Genomic DNA, 20813 nt, shown 5'->3' on the forward strand with positions numbered 1-20813 from the left:
GAGAACCCCCTGCAGTGCTGTGTCAAGCTTTGGACTCCTCAGCACAAGAAGGACATGGACCTGTTGGAGCAGGGCCAGAGGAGGCCACGAAGGTGATCTGATGGCTGGAGGCCCTCTGCTGTGAGGACAGGCTGAGAGAGTTGGGGGTGTCCAGCCTGGAGAAGAGAAGGCTCCGGGAAGACCTTATTGTGGCCTTCCATTATCTGAAGGGGGCTACGGGAAAGCTGGAGGGGGACTTTTTACAAGAGCATGTAGTGATAGGATGAGGGGGAATGGTTTTAAACTGGAAGAGGGGAGATTGAGATGAGATGTGAGGAAGAAATTGTTTGCTGTGAGGGTGGTGAGCCCCTGGCCCAGGTTGCCCAGAGCAGCTGTGGCTGCCCCATCCCTGGAGGGGTTCAAGGCCAGGTTGGACGGGGCTTGGAGCAACCTGGGCTGGTGGGAGGTGTCCCTGGCCAGGGCAGGGGGTGGCAGTGGATGAGCTTTAAGGTCTCTTCCAACCCAAACCATTCTATGATTATGCACCTCTATCCTTCCTTGCCAAGTTCTCCATCTACGCCAGATTGATCGAGATCATCTCATCCAAACCATTATCTGATGCTCACTAAGTGTTATGGCCGATATTATAAATCTAAGTGCTCCTTTGTCTATTTTCCTTGAGTTTCCCTTCTTGCTTTGAATACTAAGCAGGCAGTTGATTTGTATGCAAGGGTACGGGTGAACCCATAAAGAATGAGAAGTGCCTAAAGGAATCCCTTGATGTAATAATAATCCTTGCAGGAGTCGTAGACTTCTTTTTTTATGTTCCCATATATTATTAAAAACATTTTTAGCAGAACAAATCATACAGTGCAAGAAAATATATATAAGGGTATCGCAGTTAACAAGGAATGAGAGGACAATCCGAAAATCATAATTAGATGATCGCTTGGATAAAAGACTTAAGGTAGACCAAGTTAACAGTCGACTCCAAATAATCTAAGACTACTGTCTCAGACACTGAATGACACTATTGCCTGCAGTTTGAAGTATTTCCTGATGCATTTTTCACTGCATGCTTTTCAGTTCACTACAGCGCGGTTTTTTTTGGTTTTCATAACTGCAAGACAACCAGAGTGAACCATGTAGTAATTTCTTATAGAAGGAGACATTAACAGTATGAAAGCTACTAAGATAAGATTATCTATAATATTTTTTACTGACTCTTCTTCACTGATACAAAGCACGTGTAATTTAAAAGATGACCAGTTTACTAGGCAGAGAATTATAAAGTTATGAAGTATGTAGCTATTTGACCCATGAAACACAAGGCATTAAAAACTGTGGAGTGGGATTTAATCACAGCAGTAATAAGAATTTACCCATCTGATCTTTCATGCCCAGCACTGCTCATTTTCTTTATGTTCTTTAACAGCTTCCTTCCTACAAGCCTGATGAAATAAATGTGCAGAGTGATTGTTATAAGACTAGAAGCCTTTCCTAAAATTAATTTTAAGACTAATACAGGGGGCTTTGTGACAAACCTGCTTTAGATCCATTTTTCAGACTTTGAAACTATATTCCCGTATCTTGGAAAGTTTACAAAAATACAATGCTGAAGAAAATTTTTATTATATTTGATTGCATCTCTAAGGTCTCCTTAAACCCTGAGCTCCTTCAATAGTCAATGTTGAACAATGGGGCCCATTTCTACAACTGAAAATATATTTTTTTTAAAAAATTAGTCTGAGCAGTGAAGTCTGAAAAGAGGAAAAAATATTAAGACCGGAATAAAACTTTGCAAAAAAACAAGGGAGCATATTGCTACTATTTTTATGAACTTCCACTTAACGATGCAGAAACCCTGCTCCTGACAGGCAGAGGAGCCGCGCGAGGTCACATCTTCAATAGCAACGAGACTTAGGCTGGAACCTGAGTCCTCTTCATGGCCATCGCAGCACGGTGGCATTTGCTAGGAGGACAGAAAATATCTAGCATTTCTCCACTGAGTGGATACCCCTTCAAACAGCCTCACAAGGAATGGTAAAAGATGGCTATTGGGATTTTTATTCCCAATTAGTGCTTTTTAGCTAAAAATTGAACTCACGGTAACAATCCTGAGCTACCACCATGACCTAAAACTTACAGTATATATATAAAAACAAGGAATTTAGTGCTCTGGAGCTCATACAGGAAGGAGTTCAAGAAATTTGAAAGCTAATTTGAATTTCTCAGGTTTCTTCATGAAGGTGGATTCCTTAGACAAAACTCCCGGCAGCCCTTCTGTACAGCCTGTAATTTTCCACTTAGAGGTCTGTATTCAGGTCAAGCGGGAGCTGGCCCCTGAGAGAGGAGCCAGGGAAATAGGTAAGAGCTTAGTATACTTCGACGGAAATTAGAGGAAAAGAGTTTCACAAAAAAATTTAGAGAAAATATTTACTAAAACCATCCAGACGTGGGGAAGAACTATGGAAGAGATGATGGGAATAGAGATTTTTTCAATATATGCATATAATGTGTTTTGATTAACACTACTCACATTCCTGAAGTTACTTCTATATCTATTTTTTTTCCCCATTTAGCCTGAAAATACTAAATTCCTGCAACAACACAGCTACAATTGCAACCATGGAAAAAGCCAGAATTGTGTACTGTTGCGCACTGTGATCGCCTGCATTAAACAAGACTATTCCCAGAGATAAAACTAAATTCCTGCCTGACTCTTTCTTGCTGAGATAAAAAATGCTTTCTCTAACCATGGAATTTACTGAAAAGCAAATTAATCAACAGAATTTCGTTTGAACGATGAACTTCTGAGAAATCCTGGAAGATACCTCTGCAAACAAAAAAGAATCGTTACCGCTGCGAATTTCTCCACAAAGTAACAGCTTGGCCAAAGTTACACATTTCGGAGTCAAAGAAAAGAAAACCTCTTTAAACATATTTTTTTTTTCTTCAAAAAGGAAATAAATGCTCCTTCTCAAAAGTGCTGTTTGAAAGAAAAGGACCAAATTATTTTTAAAAGCTTCCAGGATACAGGAAACAAAGTTGAAAAAGTGTATTTTCTTCAGAAAGCTGAAAATCCTGTTGATGATGAAGAGTGTTTCTGAGCTCCTTCCCTCAAAGGGGGCACGTGTGTTTGCCTCTAGGAAACAAGTGGCGATTGAATGCCGGCAGACCGGAGCTCCAGAACGGAAAGATGTCAGGTATACATATTTTATTTCCGTTCCTGAGACAGGATTGAAAGGCTATTAAATCTAATTTGCTGAGACTACATCCTGCCGGTTTTAGCTCCGTCACCAACACAGCTAACAACATTTTGCTTGGTCTTCTCCACCAGAATGAGTCCAACCTCCCTTCAGGTTGCTCCTCGCCAGCAATGCCGTTCCCTCATACTCCAGACCCTTGTTTGCAACGGCAGAAATTTCAGGATCTGCTGGCACGCCCACGAGCAAGATCACATCTTGCTGTGGATTGTTCAAAGTACAAAAGCAAAAGAAAATTGCATAAAATGCTCATCCGCTCTGGGACTCACCCTTTGATGGGCAGGGGGGGAGGTCGTCGGGCTGATCAAGTCTTGACTTTCCATGAGGTTCCCATAATCGGCCATGCTTCCTTTGAGAGGCAGAGGAGGAGGAACGTCGGAGATGTCGGAGCTGGACATCCCATTCAGCTCCAGATCTGTAAAAATCAACACCGAGTTAACTTCTCCAATAACTGCATCGAATCCAAAGATGCCGACCGTGTCGATTCTTACGGCATTGATACTGCGATAACACTGCACACGTGGTATCTTTGTCTGGTCTTCACCGCCTCTGTAATTATCTGCAGCTCATCTAATGAGGGAAAGTAGAACAAATGAACCAGCCCCCGCATCGACGGGAAGTATGCACTGTGGAGTCACACTGGGCAAGTTTTTAGGATACGCTCAAAATTCTTGAATGATCCCCTCTTTTTAATAGAAAATAATTTTTACTTCAGATTCCATGCCAAAATATTCACAGTTCAGCAAATATAATTCTCTCAGCTATAAGCTCTGCATTTACACCCTTGCACACAACAGAAGTTTTGGTAAGTGCAGTAAGAAAATATAAACGAGCTGAGCTTTATTTACTTTCCATCAGTAAAATAAAAGCCCGATGTTAATAAAATGCACAAATGGAAGCCTATAATTAACTACATCTCTCTCAAAAAAATTCAAACGCCGGCTAACTATAATAAACGAGCAGTCATTAGTTGTTGAGTAAATAAAATCACACAAGAGAAAGTACAACACATTTATTATTACTGTTTGCTGGGTAGAAAGTTCCCTTTTCTTAGCAGATAAATCCTGGCAGGTACGTGCTGTAAAGGCGAATAGCCTGAGGGACAATAAAGTTTATTGAGGCCTGAGTGATACATAGGTTTTTGTGTAGAAATCCACCCACGGTGCATTTCAGGGTAATTCAGTCATTTTAACACAGGCAAAACCCACCGTGAGCTCTACGAGATAAGACACTTAATTTATTTTTGATAAATTAGGGAAGTGTTGTCATTTAGGAAATGAAAAAAGGTTATTTTTATTTTACTGGGGTGATTTGTGAAACAAGTGGAGGACTCGTTTATGCAGATATTTTTATTGCAAGGTTCCTATCAATATCTTACAAAAAGCGCTCTTTTATTGTTCTCTAAAATGGCCTCTCACTAACACAATTTAACTCTAAGGTGGCTGTATTGATTTATCACTGAAAACTGTAATTTTACTCTTCATCCTTTCACTTGAACTTTCAACTCTGCCAGGAAGAAGAATATTTTCCATCCTGGGACTTCAAATTTTTAGTGTTTTCCTTCTACATCAGACTGAAAAGTGTTGTTTGCCCTCTAAGACCTGAACTTCTCATCACATTGCTCCTGTTTTTCATCCTTCCTTTTCCACACATACAGGATTTCTCCATTCCCCAAATATTCGTAATACTTTCCTTTAAATATCTGCATCAGAATCTACTTCTGTCAAGCTCATGTCATTAAACATGTAACTGGAAAACAATGTCATGCATTTGTAACTAAATATTGATGCTGCAAATGAACTTCCCTGTTCATTTTGTATGGATTTTCCGGCCATGCTGTATACCTATAGATCATGGGCATTTGAGACTGTACACCTCACAAAAGAGTTTCTTGACATACATCCTACACATCTCATCCACAACTACACATCCATCCATCCATCCATCCATCCATCCATCCATCCATCCATCCATCCATCTATACATCTATACATCCATCTGTATTTGTATTTGGTTTTTTCCATGCAGTTTAGGGTAATTCTGGAAAAATGGCATTTTCTTTAGAGTTGTAGCTTTAGCTAGAACTTCAGCAGAACCTTCAATCCTGCTTCAGAGAGGGAAACCTTCTTTCAGTATTTACTGTAAGCAGTGCCTGGGTTTAGGTCCCACTATATGCATTCCTTGGGTGGAAACTGAGAATAATAACTCACTATTACCCAAAGATAAAGCCAATTTAACACCCCAAACACTTAATCTATGTATCTTACATGACATTACAGTATCTACTTACTTCATCTAAGCCACTACATGTAGACTAGTAGTTTCTACCAAGAAGATGGTAAGACAAATTTTGTTAGGAGCTTCAGAAACCCTTTGTTTCTTCAAGGTTGACGCTCGGAAGATCCATGGAAGGGCAGGTGAGCAACGTTTTCACTAGAGCTGCAGAGGAACCAATGTCTGGAGGCAATTCTACTTTAACATCTGCAATACTCTGAACAACCTGGATGGTCACCAACTGTGCGTGCAACTGTGTCCTGCTCTGCTTCTGTCCCTTTCCTTATGTTCCCCAGCTCCTGTTACAGCTCTGATTTTCTGCAGTCCCCACTCTGTTCCTACAGCTTGTACGCGGCCCCTTCACAACCTCATCCTTTTGTAAGATAGCAATAAATCCCTATAACTGTGCACAGAGTATTTCCATCCACATGAAGAGTTCATAATGTACATTAACAACATATTTGCATTCAGCCTGGCAAACTATTTAGTAGAACAACGATATTCTACAGTGAAAAAAATTATTTTCCCATACCAGCTCATCTCCCACACAGTTTCATGAAATCCAAGTCATCTACCCTACTGCGCAAACGGGTATCGAACACAAACTTCAGGAATTTTCAGTCATGCTTGAAGAAGATCTATTTGCTACAGATCCATTAATTTGCTCCTGCTCAGTTCAGCTGAAATATCCCTCACTAACTCAGTCACTCTAGAAATAATTACTCATCATTTCTGGTTTGCTATCATTACTCCAGGTGTTTCATCGGACTAGTATGTGCTGAATATTTATCCTTTACTGGACATGTGCCACAGAGAAGATCTTTGAGCTGGCAAGAGATCAGTTAGTTGACTTTTTTTTCCTTCTTAACCTAATGACCAAATTTTACACTCCATTCTCCTAAACTGCCAGCTAACAAGCAAGCAGTATTGCTTAGCAACCCATTAAGTGCTTTTAGCCAATTTGTGCACTGAAGGAACTTCTTTATCCTTGGAATTCCTGAAAAAAATTATCACTACAGTTCCTCAAACAATTATGAACAAGTCCCATGGATTTTTCAATACGTTGAACCTATTTTCCAGGACACCCCTAAATCTCCAGCATAAAGACATAAATATTCTCTGAAATAGGTAAGTTTCAGACAGTTTTTTTAAAAAAAGAGATCAAGTTAGTCTTAATAAAATGTATACAGGAAGAAATAATCTAATTCAAGGAATATTTTTTTGCAGGAATACATATACTCTACTTCTTTTCCAGTTTTTAGCACACTGGTAGGTTTTGGCTATCAAAACTGTAAAAAAAGGAGAGAGCTCACCATTATCAAAATACTTGTTTTGGGTGTCTGACTACACAAAGGAAACTGCATTGATTTCCACTTGCTTATCCCTCTTCCGCATGTTTGCAACCAACAATTTCAAGTCTTTAAAACAAAGCCACATGCCTTTTAGAAGACAACTCTGTTCCTGCAGATTTGTAGACTAAACCCATTCCTGCTCACAGGACTTATATCTGGAGTTGACAACACGAACTTTCCAAAACACTGACTATTTAAGGGAAAAGTTTTTAAGCACCAAAAAAAGCTAATAAAATTAAAGGACCTTGATCAAATAAGATTTTTTTCTTAAAACTGATCCTCGATTCTCCTCCTTGACTGTTATAATAGCATTTGAGTACATGTATCAAAAGGAAAATTTTTTGCGTGTGTCACATGCTAACAACTGAAAACTCTGAAAAAATCAGATTTTGGTAAACAGCATTGTAAAAGAAATAGGTGTTGTATTACCCCCAGTTTTGTGATAGGGATTCCTGAAGAATGAGGCAAACACATGATATTTTACAGAAAAACTGTGTGATAGATGTCAGTGTCAAATAAAGAATACATCAAAAAGACTGACTTTTTTTCCCTCCTCTGGCTTGCACTCACTATGTAGCAAATAAAAGTTCTTTTAATGTACAATTACACTGAAAGATTATTTTTTCAGCCTTTATGCTCCAAGATACCCTAAATCCAATACAGAATCCAGTACAACACTAATTTTTGACAGTTACTCTATACCTAAGTAATTGTTAATGATTACATGACAAGGAAAACGAAACTTTTTCAATGTCACAATTTTGCTTGCTTTTGTAAAAGGTTGAAAGATTTTTTACTGGCAAATGCAAGGAGTGTGACGCTAAGAGGTAAGTTCCTGCTCCCGCAAGCAATCCCATGGTGATGGCAAAAAGACTAACTCAAAGAACTCAAACCAAGGCGCAATGCAATGCTCAGAAAAACCATCTCCCCACTAGAAGTTATTTTGCATAAAATATTCTAGGAACATGAAATTTAATTAAAATTAAAGACTTACTGGACTGTATGCTGAATGAAAGTTTTGTCCGTGGAGTTATCGGGGGCGGCGTCACTTGGGAGCTGGGAGGCGACGGCGAGACGGAGAAACGCCTTTCACTGGAAATGACGTTTATGACTTGGCTTTTTGGTCTCTGTGGTCTTAGTGGGCTGATCTGCACAAGGACAAAACCAGTGACAACTCTATTTGTTTTACTGCAGCAAGGCAGGAGTACAAGCAGATACTGGCCCGTACCAAAGCGGGTCATCAAGGTGAGACACTAAAGGAATACATGTGGTTACCAACCAGCAGACCTTGGGATTGCTCCACTTTCCTCACTACCTCCTAAACAGTAATAGGGTAACGATAACATACAATGCTTCTGGTTTAAGGCAATATTTCAGAGCTACACATGTTCTTCCCCCCTTCCCAGGAATCGCAATGAGATTTAATGCACGCACCTTCCCGTAGCCTGGCACATTTTTCTGTGAAGCAATGAGCCAATTCCCCAAAGTCTTGCTTAATAACAGTTAGGGAAGTCTATAACCTACATAAGATCACGCAGCATTCAAAATCTTTTCTTTCTTCTCACGTGGCTCTACTTCCTTTTTACTATTTATTTCTTTAATTATTTGCATGGTCAAACTCTCTTCTGAGAAAGGCATCATCTGTCCAGAAACACATTCTTGATGGTGCTTGTTTGTGCTTGTATTTAATTCACTGAAATATCCTTATTGTTTTGCTCTGGCTGCTTCAGAGTCCATTTAAATTTTCCATCAGAAACCCTGAAAGGATACTTGTAATCTGATGGGCAACCGATGCTTTTGTTAAGGTGATTCCTTTTACTGACTTTAATTCTGAGCTCTACTGTTTGTTACCCACCCACCAGCCCCCATATTTTTAGTAATCGCAGTGAAGGGAGGAATTTTTTATATCCAGGAGATGACAGGAAATGGAGCAGCAGCCTGAAGTTAAGAGGGGAATTACATCCAAGGTGCTGCATTAGGACAAACGGAAAATGCCAGCAGCAATTCATGCTTTTCTGCAGAATTTTGTCATTTCACAATGTTTTTTTACAAAGTATGTTGTGAAGGAGAAATGTAAAATGAGGTGCGAGTGCTTCCTTTTATTTTCAGAAAACAAACCTTAAAAGGGTTTGCAGAAAAGGCTGTGTCTCTGAGACCCTTCTAGGAGAAATGAATGACCATAAAGCATGCAACTTTTTTTTCAAGGTTCATCAAGACCTCAGGGTAACCTTTCAGAAATGTGCCTGATACTAAAATTCAAGTCGTAAATACTCCAAAGGTTTCCTCTTTCAACATCTTTTAAAGTATATTTTTAGTAGAATGCATAAGCACAGTAATCGCTTTCTCAGAAGCATAGAATTATAAAAAAGCAACTAAGGAAAACACACAAATTGATTAGGAAAGCTGCAACGCCAGAACCAAGAGAAAAGCCAACGAGAATCAAGTTCCCAAGTTAGCCTGATCTGTAGCTACTCATCTCAAATAAACTTTAACTTCTGTGACTGACAAGCTCGGTCCTCTTCTTAAAGCTTCACATAAATTACGGTTCTGCTAGGGAATACGAACTCTTTGGAGACCACTAATCCATAATGAACCCATTGCTAATTTTTTTTGGTCTAATGAAAGCCAGATCAATAGTGAGTGATGTTAGATGCCACTAAATCAATAAAATGTAGAGCTTGTTATTCTGTTTTCTTACAGACTCTTTCAAGTGGTCTGTTAACTACCTGGCTTCAGTGCTAGGTTTGCTATCAGCTCGTGCAATCAAAGAACTAATAATGAGAATTTATGTTAAAGAAGTTTATGTGATACTTAAAAGAAGATATAAATCTCTGGAAAACTATAAAGACATTACTGATCATTTTCACATACCAAAGTGCTTCATTTATCTTCTGATAAGATCATAGTAGTACAAGATCTCTGTAATTAGGGCTTGGATTTTGATCAGTCAATAAATTCATTATGAGTACAGTGAAATTTGGAAACAAGTATTTAACCCATACAGCTAGCTAAAATGCCCTCTGAATGCTCCTTTTTAAAGAAAATGCAAAAGCTCCAGGAAATGATTCTGCAGTTTTATAATCTTCTCACGTTCTCGCATGATGACTCATTTGATTGGTAAAAAACGAAGTTCCTATATAAGAAAGTCCATCACAGTGATGGAAACACTCATTTCATGAGACAACATCATCTTTGAAAAGAGCAGAAGCTCCGCAGAGATGGGAATGACCGCCGGCTGACATGCCTGCTGTGCCTCTCACTTGATATTCTCTGTAAATTCGGCATCGTGCTTCCAATTATGTTGCACAAACCAATTAGTAGCACGTAACGGTATCCAGAACAGATTCATATATAAGGTTATTGATGCATCCTTCCCTCGTGAAAGCAAACCACTGATAACTACCTATTTGTGGTGGGTGAAGGATACATTAGAATATGAGTGTTGTCAGGCAACAGATAATTGTGCGGGAGCATGTATGTGAATATCAGAAATTGGACTTTTGAACTGTCAAGCGCAAGCCGGCTATTTGCCAGCTACAACTGGCACGGGCTGGTTGTAAACTGCGATGACACCTGGATGAAACAGAAGTGACGCACACCGAACCCTCTTATTAATAAATAGATGCGAGACAAGAGTCCGTGATGAAGAGGCTGACCACGTGCTGTGTTTCTGCACGTCGATTATTTTGACCTATCCCACTATCCAAACCCATCGAGGGTGCTCCTGTACTCCATTTCACCCGTGACAACATTGAACGTGGTTTTTCCAGGCTACTGCGGAACCTTCAGCGACACCTCAGACCAGACTTCATCTCCCGTTGCTCGTGAGCAGCGTTGCTCATGAGAACTTCGCGTGAGATGTCCCCAAAATCATACCGAAGTCGGGCCATCGGGGGCTGCCACGTCGTTGCTTCCCCCAGAGCCTCCTCCTCTACCGCAGAGCAAAGACAGACAGGCTTGACCAATCCGGTGTTGACAAATCCAAGCTGGCTGTTATTCTTTCATTCGTTTTCTCCCACGTACTGAAGAACTGTCATTGTACTAAAAAAACCCATCTCTTCTGTGGTAAAACCCCCAAATATTTCAGAAGTCGGAACTCAGAATCCATTAGAAAATTCACCAAATAACTGAAACTTTGTAATTGAATTAGCAATGGTACAAGTGAGTTCTAAAATTCTCAACAGAAGGAATCCAGTAACGATAATACAAAATCTCATAACTAAGAGTAGTTTGCTACTAAAATCTCACTTTAAATCTTTATTTTAATTTCCATTTCTAGTCAAATCTGGATTCCACCTTTTTTGGAAAAAAAAAAAAAAAAGCTTAATTTTTCCCCCCTCCATTTCATCATCATCTTTTTTTAAGCCTGCAAACTTTCTGCTTCTAAGCTCCTAATGAAGATAAATCAAAATGCCATTTTCTTCATAAAACACAGCAATAACAGTGCTCTGGGGGCAATTTCAACTTAAAAAGGGAACTTACACACAGTTGAGCCCAAAAAAGCATAAGAATAGAAAAGCTGAATTCTTACCTACAAAAGACAACAATTTCCCTCTTAGATCATTAATAGGGGACATATATCTCCAGAGCACAAAAATTTCAAGCCAAGACAAATTTTATCTTTAAACTTCTTGACGTTATCTGTACAAAATTCCTGAAGACAGCAGTGGGAATTGTACAACCACTCTTGTAAACTAATCTCTCAAAAGCCTTTCCTCTATTTCACCTACATGAGAAAACGAACCGCGCCAACACCAAGCATTAAAAATTGATTTGCTCATTTTGGAGCTCATCAAGTAGTTTGCAGATACTGAAAAGGGAGAGTTTTTCTCTCAACAGTAAACTCCTTTTCATATTATTGATCTGTGGATTTCAAGAAGCTCAAAGTAACTGTAAGTAACAAATTCTGACTATAACCCCGCTCTATAACCAGGGGAAAATTAGTCATACCAGTCATTCACCGAAAGCACTTGACTGGGAAGGGTGGAAAACTTGAGTCAAACCATGTCGGGCTTTGCTCATTTTTGCTCTTCAGATGTCAAGTGGGAATATGCCTTGAAGGGTTATCACGTCCTCCTTTCCAGCCAGCATTTGCTTTTTTCCAGTCGTAAGCAATCTTCTCCAATATCCAAGACATCTCAGAGATGACAGTGATCTTGCAGTGACATCAACCAGCTCTCCAGCATCCTCGGACACCTCCCATCTGGTCTCATGGATTTCTGCAAGCCCAACAGACCAAGTTACCCTGAAATAGAGTTTTCTTCTTCTGTGGCTAACGCTCTTCTCCCACAAGCTCTGCTGGTCCTTTTGGGAGATGCGAGTGCATATCTTGGCATTGCATTGTCCAGGGTTAGTCAAAACAGGACTGCTGCAACGTGCAGAGTTGAATGCATTGCATCAAAAACATGAGACATAGGGAAATCTATGCAAAATGTATTTTCTGTCTGAAAACACTCTAATAATGCTCACCTGGCTGGCTTTGGCAGGAAGAATCTCCTGGGCTGATCCAAAATTTTCTGAAGTCAATGAAAAAACTCACTGGCTTCGAAGGAGTTTGGGTGAAAAGCCTGACGCACAAGAGGGATTTTATCTGAGCTTTTTGCTGAGCAAATACTGAGCCTACGGCCACATCAGACAAAACAACTCCGATCTTCCAAGATGTTAGAAGACACATCTGAGAGATTAGTTCATCTCTGGATGGAAAAGGAGGAGCAAATCCGGAAAACAGAGGAACTATGGCTGAACATTAAGTAATATTCCACTACAAATACCAAACAGAAAGACTTATAGGACCCAGTCAGTGCAGGTCAGAGAGAAATCATTTCGAAAGTCCAATGTAAATGACACAACCACCAATGAAAGACTCTACTGAGTTAAAACCTGGCTCTACAAGTACTCGTGCAAACCTTGAAAAGAACATTACATTTATTTCTAGAAGGCAAGTTTTAAACTATTGGCCTCAAAACAGGTGTCCAGGCAGAGATTTGGAGGTCACAGGCAGTTCATGCGCTCCCTGCTCCAGCTTAAAATGGCCTTGCCTTCCATTTCAGAGCTAAAACTTCTCAAGTTACCTAAGCCTTTAGGACAGTTTCAGTGAATTAAATATACGCCAAGAAGAGAGGGCTTAAGAGACATATGCCCTGTAGTTAATATTCTTACACAGAGCCACCAGTGGAACTGCTTACGATTTTCTGCTCAAAATAGCCTTTCAAGAATACGTAATTGCCATGCGTGAAATGACCTTGTAACATTTCCACCAAAAACTGTCTTGCAGTAGTCAGCTGAAATATGAGAAAACCCATCACGATCTATTGGGAACCATAAATTCAAAAGGCTGCTAAAATGGTAGTATTTATTTTGCTTAGGATATACCATCTGTTCCTTTTATCAAATAGTCATATATAGCTTTTGGTAAGATTTTCATATGAGATACCAAGACTTTTGTACACTGTAAATAAAAATTTTTGTATTTTTGATTCATTATCGCATATTAGCATCATGGCATACTCCTTTAAGAGTTATTTTTCATCTAAAAATAAACTAAATTGTAAATATCAACTTTTTTTTTTTAAAAGAGAAAGAACACTGCTCAGAATTAGACAAAGCATTACTTGCTAATAAAGTTACCGTTTCTGAAAGGATCACTGCTTCAGACTGCTGCAGAGAAATATCGGTTGATTTAAATTCTTTATCAAATATCTCCTGATGCTTGCTGTTCCTTTTCTCCTTCTTCTTTTCTTTCTTATCTTTATCTAGGTCATCCTTGTCCAATTTATCTTGAGACCTAGAATGCATCTTTTTCGGCAGGAGGGGCTCCAGCACAAACCTAAAGAAAATTATCGTTGCTTAGATGAATACAATACTATTTACAAAACACCGAATTTTCATTTACATATTTCCCAAAGTCTCACTTGGGTTAATGACGCTTTGCTAATCCAGAAAAACTCATTAGAGAGAAAAGGAGGGGGCAGAAGGTCATAACAATCATAACTGTCTTACAATAAAATTTACTGCAGAACTGCTGAAGAACCAGTGCTGCACATTTCCCTGCTCTGTAGTAAATTTACTGGTTTATAGCTACACAAACTCCTGAGTTTCACTGTATGTGCTTTACATAAAAATGAGTTTCTCATTCAGCATCCCCACTATATATGCCGGGGCACCATGGCAGGAGTGCCAGGAGCCGCCCGGGAACTCCGGTGGAAATCAGCACTCTGTGAGTGCAGGTAATTGTACAACACACTACAGAAACGTCACCCCGACTGCCCCTGCACCTTGGAGGCAGGCCCTATGTCTACAACGGCTTTAAGGATTTCTTTAAAAAACAGACAAGTCCCCAAATTCTTTTTTTTTTTTTTTGGGTGGAGAAAGTGGATGCATTTATTCCCCAGAGAAGGAATAGCAATTGAGAAACTCTTTTGCAGAGGTGCAGTGATTTTCTGTTGAACACGCACAACATAAAACGCTTTCTAATCCTTGTAACTCACCGAAATTACAGTACCTTAGCACAGGAAAGCAAACAATATCACCCTTAATGCAAAGGAAACACCCATACATCGCACAAAAGCATAAGGTATAGAGGTTGAACCACAGACAGAAGCACCGTTCCCGTCTGTAATAACACCCCATGTTATATCTACACGATACAGATCTATACGAGTGGGCACACATATACTCTCAGATCCACACCTCCGCTGCCCTGCAGCACGCCCTGCTGAGGGCTGAATTTACTTGTTCTGATATTACAGATAAACTCAAGACTGCAAAAACTGGTCAGCTAATAACGAAGGGCAAGGTTAGTTTCCAAAAAGCAGACGTATTTTCCCACCTGGAATGCTTCAAGTGTGTAAATATAGGCAAGGCTGATATATGACTACCATCAGCTCTGCAATTTCTACAGACCATGACAAATTTTTTTCTGGCTATAAAGGAAAAAATCTTTAGGGTTCAATGAACTTTTCAAGGAAAACTTCATTTGTTAGAGTTTTATTTTGTAGGGAGAGCACTATTCTAAGTAATATTGGAACTCCTTTTAGCTAATTTTTACTCAGTAATTTTAAGGCATCTCTCATCTCACCTTTTTTTAATGATTGGTTTAAATAAAAGGTAAAGAGATATTTTGCTGTTAATGAGCTAAAATATTCTTAGCTCGACAAAGTATTTTGTAATTTATTTTATATTATAAACTAAACAAATGACTGAAATCATACCCTCCTCAAAATTACACTGACAGATTTTAAGAGAATGTCTCAAATCATTACATTACAAAACTGACACCAATCCAAATAAGCCCAAACGCACGAAATCAGCTTACTTTTTAGCTTTGGAAAACTATTTACTGTGCCATGGTGATGCGCACGTGAACAGGTCACAGACTTTGCTGTGAAATATTGGAGGGTTCATATTTCAGACAATTTGCAGTGCAGTTATCCCAATCATCTCTATTAGCAGCAAAATCCGAATTTATTAATATTTTTTTGGGTGTTTGAAGCACTAAAGACCTGCAGTTTTCAGCCAGAGTTAGCTCATTTGATGGAAAGATGCTCAAACCAGTACCAACGGCAGCATCCCCTGAGTCATTACCCTCCGAACCAAAGCCAAAATCCTAAGGGGTGGGAGACAAAACCACAAGGTTTTTTCATCCCATTTTACAGACTGGGTAAAGGGAGGGCAACGACTTGCCCACGGTCACGAAGTGCATTAGTAACAAAGCCCCGATGAGAAGACAGCTCTCCCGACACCGTGTGTTTTAGTCACCTGAATTGCGTATTTCAGCTGCTTCTGCCTCCTCTCCTGGGCTGGAGGGCAGGGACAGCCTGACGGCAAGTTTACAAGAGGAACTGCCATTCTTCAGGCAATGATTAATTGCTTCCCTTCCAGGCATTACTATTATTAGTATTATTAACGTTAATATATTAACAATTTGTACACAACATATTGGTGATAAAATGGGCTAGCATGCCATGCTCCTGCTTGAAGTACATTAGGACTTCATAGAATGGTTTAGGTTGGAAGGGACCTTAAAGACCACCCAGTGCCACCCCCCTGCCCTGGGCAGGGACACCTCCCACCGGCCCAGGTTGCTCCAAGCCCCGTCCAACCTGGCCTTGAACCCCTCCAGGGATGGGGCAGCCACAGCTGCTCTGGGCAACCTGGGCCAGGGGCTCACCACCCTCAGCCCTTCAACAGATGGCAAATCCCAGAGGCACACTGGGACTACCCCGCTCCCAACCACTGCTTCTAAGTGCTCAGATTTGTACTTCTAAGTCCCATTTTAAGCAGTGAATAAACCCAAGGTCCTTTTTTAAAGTCAGAGTTTTATTTATACACGGAGCTGGGAGTTGTAAAACACCTACTATGTCAATGTCTGCTTTGAGTTTTTACTGTTTAAAAGCTACAAAGCAGGAGAAGCTGGAGATGGCATAAAACGTAAGTTAAGACAGTCTGTTGGCTCCATTTTTAATTGTTTTTCTTAGCTTCATCTCTAATTTCAGAATTATCGTATGAAGAGGGGAAAAATGGAAAGCAGGAGAGGACAACTGACCATAGACGAAATCAGCTATGGTAGGTACGTGGGTGAACTTTTTCCAAGTTAGTCATGGCAAACCACCCACAGGATTTTCACAGTCATTTGAATTTTTGAGGGCTTTCATTATGTTATTTACATCTGATGATTTTCCTTCTCCTGCTCCACTGATCAAGCAAATGAGCATTTCCTTCTGGTCTTCTCAGTGATGACAGTTGCTCATTATATTTTCCTTGCATGTATTACAGCTGTATTGCCCCGGCCTCGGAGCAGGAGCTGAGCTGCACCACCATCTTGGTGAGGTTTTTTTCAAATATACATACTGAGCAGACTCATGAGATCCTCCAAAACTGCTGAATGACCCCTACCACAACAAAGCTGGGATAGAGATGCAAAAATTAAGATGGAGATGCAAAAATTCTCCAATGGAGAATGAAAAATACATATAATGACTTTGAAGAGAAAAAGAGAAAAGAGATAGAGGCAGGCAGGGAAAGAATCAGTATTTTTCTTCCAAGATAATATAAAGCTACCCACTAACCTGGGATGGTAGTGATCCCCATGTTCCAGCAGGACAACTTTTGTGGATGAATTAGTCAAAAGGCATTATCGTCTCTGTACTGTACTGTACATTTATATCAACATGACTCACCGTGTGTACGTTATGGAGGGTAACATAATGAGAGCTGAACTGCGCGCTGTTTGCAGTTCTTCCCAATGGGTAAATAAACTGTTTGTAATCAAGGTAAGTATCACGTTGGTCCTTAGGTGCTGTATTTAATTTTACTCCATGCTTTTACTCTCTAGGCAGGTAATAACTCCCTCTGAAGGTGCACAAGGGACACGAATGTTTCTAGCACATCTCTGTAATTCAGGAGCCCTTCAGGAGGCTTTAAAAAACTGCCGCCTTGGTCAAATATTGAGTTTCTGGATTATGGGAATGCCTGCGGGGGGAGGAAGGAGGAGAAGGGACTTCTGAGGCTGCACAGAAACCCCAGAAAGAAAACAGATTATTGTGCTCTTTTGAGGGATGCGACTGTGAGACAGGGCTTATCAACAGAATTCTTCCCAGTTCTCATGTGAAATATCTTGATAAGTCTTGAAGTACAATCTTGCCATAAGCAGTTTTTCCTCTGGCAGCGAAAGCGAGAAGAAATGATTGAGCAGTTAGCTAATCCCTTCCTTCTCCTGAGCTCCACCTGCTCACCGCGACAGGGCCGGCTGAACACAGGTCTCATCACCGACTTTGCAAAGGATCACTTCTGAACTATCACGCTTGCAATACTCTAAAACAAGATAATTCATCTCCTGTTTGTTTGGGTTTTTTTGTTTGAACGCTTAGGAGGGGTTTTGTTTAACTTTGTTTTAAAGAGGACCAAGAAGAGCCTTATATTTATCTCAGTTAAAAAAAAAGGAGAAGGAATATATCTTGAGATAAATATCTATATGGGTTTTTTTGTCACTTAAAAGCACCATCCCCACCCGACATGAGTCACTCACACCGTTGTGTCACATTAATGTTTGTGGGGTATTATGATGAACCAAATCTGGAATAAAATACACTAGGAGAAGACCCAACCAAAAAATATCTCAGTTCCTTATGAGATGAAACAAATGTCATGCTGCCACACAGGAGGAGTCAGTGGGATCGGAAGGAGTAACACTGTGATAGCACTGAAATCTGGAGTGGGGTGGTGACGATCTTCAAAACCTACAGATTTAAAGAGATAAGCCCTGAATGGCTATTTCTTACGCACCCATCGGAGCCAGGTCGAGAAGGTGTGCTGTCGGAGGAGATAGAAGACACCGACGCAACGGAGAGAGGTCTCGAAGACGACGGCATCGTGAAGGATCTCACCATAGAGCGTGGCCGACTGCCTCGTCTATCATCCAGGCTTGAAAGCTACAATAAAGAAATGTAAGATCTTACTTCTTAAATCACAATGTAGCTGACATTCAGCTACAAAAAAAAAAAAAAGCAGAAAGGTTTGATGGCTTTTCTTCCATGTGGAATTTTGTATTATTTAATTATACATCAAGTTTAACAGCAAAGAAAACAATTTTAAAGAAAAATCATTTAAAGGACTAAGAGGAAATATGTATAATTTTAAACACATTCCAATGATTCATTTGCTTCAATGGAACTTACATGCTTTTTTTACATTTGGGCTTTAGAAAGGAGCTTTTTACAAGTAACTTTTTTTTTTTTAACCCCTCTCTGCAACTGAACTGAAATGAAACGGAGTTTTTAAAAAAACAAAATAAAAATTAAAAAAAAAACACTAAGAGGAACTTTATGTCAAGAGAGCCAATTTGCAGAGTGACATCTAGGTTAAGAAGAAAATATATGAAAGGTTTTTTTTTGTTTCAGACAATTTCAGAGTTCTGAATATTTATACAAGCTTTGTTAGTCATTAATAACTGATATATGCATAAAATAATTGAACTCTTTCAGTCAACAAATAAGAATCTCATGCTGTTTAATTACAGGTATATTTTCCACCCTGTCAACTACTGGTAAATTGGCCTTGTACAAGGAAGACAGAAGCGATAAAACTCCATCAATCCTGACAAGTCTTACCGGTGGGTAGAGTGAAATTAGAAAGATAACACCACCTGCGTTTGACTTTCCAGTCATCTCCCCGATGATGTAAATGTATATTATTGAAGTGACTGACATGCAAGTATCATTAATGTCAATTATTCCTGTTCTCCTTGGGAATAAATTACTATTTGAACTTTTCTCCTCCTAAATATATTAGCATGATGGGATTTGAAGGACTACAAAAGGAACACCACTTAGAAGGATACCATAAAGGCTGGCGCGTTCCCCGTAAGATCTCAGCGTTCCCATTAAAAAAAAAAAAAAAGCCATCGCTAGAGATACAAGTGAAAATGAATCTCTCAAGGAAGACCTGTCATAAAATACAACAGGATACTTCACTGCATGTACTCTTGCACTGAGGCTTTGGGCACTCGGAGAACGTCACTTGGCACGATTTTCCTGCCCCACTTGCTGCAGCATCTTTCTTGCCACCCCCTTAGTCCAGGACGCTTTGCATCTCACCGAGCAGAGAGCTGAAGCTCTCTCCCTCACCTTATCCCACATCTTCCCCTCTTCAGAATAAATCTCTGTGGGATTTTCCAGATTTAATTTGGAACCAAATTTACACCCCGTTTATAATGATGTGATTGGCATAACATGTATAAACTCAGTGGCCTGCACCCATTAGCGACCACAATCAGAACTGGATGACGAGGGTGCTGATTTAAGGCTGTTCAGGTGTATCTTGGTTGCTTCATTCTTTTTAGAATCCGTTTAGTGACTGCTGCTCATTTAGGGGCAGAAGTAAAACTGGAGAACTTGTAACTGTTATCAGTTTCTTTTTTTCTATTTCTCAATCTTTTATTTCTTAATTTATTATGGATTAGAATGTGACGGATCTCCCATCTAATAATCCTGCCATGGAGGGTTTAAGAATGGGAAGGCAGAAGGGCATGAAGAGGGCACTATTTTCTATGGGATTTCCGTCTTTCTCTGTACAATTGTGCTTTAGACACTGAGTTCTCAGGTACACGGCAAAAATCACAACTGCAGATGTTTTTAGCCTGGCAGCAGAGACAACCTTCAAAATCTGAGCCCATGAAGTAATATCTGCCTCAGTACATATGTGAATTGATGTAGCACCTCCAAAAATGATGACCCAACCCCAACTGGGGCAATCTGGCATTTTCATAAGGAAGCCACCATTCGCTTGAAGGGAAGCACCTGCCATATGATACCATGTCCTTCACCTGCTGGGACCTGCTAACTGGCTTTCATATCAAAAGGCAGTTAATGGGATTGCAGTGTGAGCTCCTCATCTGCTTCCAGGGTGCCAGGGAAAGCCAGGGATGAAGATGAGATGGCAGTCCAAAGTGCAGGCTGGCAAGCTGGCTTTCCTGCGCCACGGCCAGGTAATTAATGGACTGCTGTTAATTTCCTTTGGTTTTAGATGGCTTTTACTGACAGCAAGTGGATCCGTGCCATCTTAAAAATAAATCACTGTTTTTTGAGACGGTTCGGTTTTCATACCAGTCCTTTCTGTGGGAGATGGTTTCTGGTATAGGATATTCTTTAGTCCAGCATGGGGAAAACGCGTATTGTCCTAAAGGATATCACACCGTTTGCTCTTTTGGAGATATGTCGTATGTTATAGGCCACATGTAAAATTTTCTCTAAAAATTGGATATAGAATAATACAATTGTTTTGGTTGGAAGAGACCTTTAAGATCATCAAGTCCAACCATTAACCCAACACCGCCAAGTTACCACTAAACCATATTGCTAAGCACTAAATCTACCTGTCTGTTAAATCCCTCCAGGGATGGTGACTCCACCACTGCCCTGGGCAGCCTCTTCCAATGCTTGACAAC

General features: G+C 40.0%; 1 protein-coding gene across 2 annotated transcripts in view; it reads right to left on the bottom strand.

Annotated features, from left to right (window-relative positions):
- Positions 1–20813, bottom strand: part of DOCK1 (dedicator of cytokinesis 1) — a 323879-nt gene that overhangs the window by 8095 nt on the left and 294971 nt on the right. For both annotated transcript variants that reach the window (XM_063338334.1, XM_063338333.1), the window contains exons 48-51: positions 18155–18300; positions 13499–13697; positions 7866–8019; positions 3515–3660 (exon numbers count right to left, since the gene is read on the bottom strand). In XM_063338334.1, coding sequence (XP_063194404.1) covers positions 3515–3660; positions 7866–8019; positions 13499–13697; positions 18155–18300 — 645 coding nt within the window. The remainder of the gene's footprint in view (positions 1–3514; positions 3661–7865; positions 8020–13498; positions 13698–18154; positions 18301–20813) is intronic.

The sequence above is a fragment of the Chroicocephalus ridibundus genome, chromosome 6, assembly GCF_963924245.1.
Source record: "Chroicocephalus ridibundus chromosome 6, bChrRid1.1, whole genome shotgun sequence".
Taxonomy (NCBI): Eukaryota; Metazoa; Chordata; class Aves; order Charadriiformes; family Laridae; genus Chroicocephalus; species Chroicocephalus ridibundus.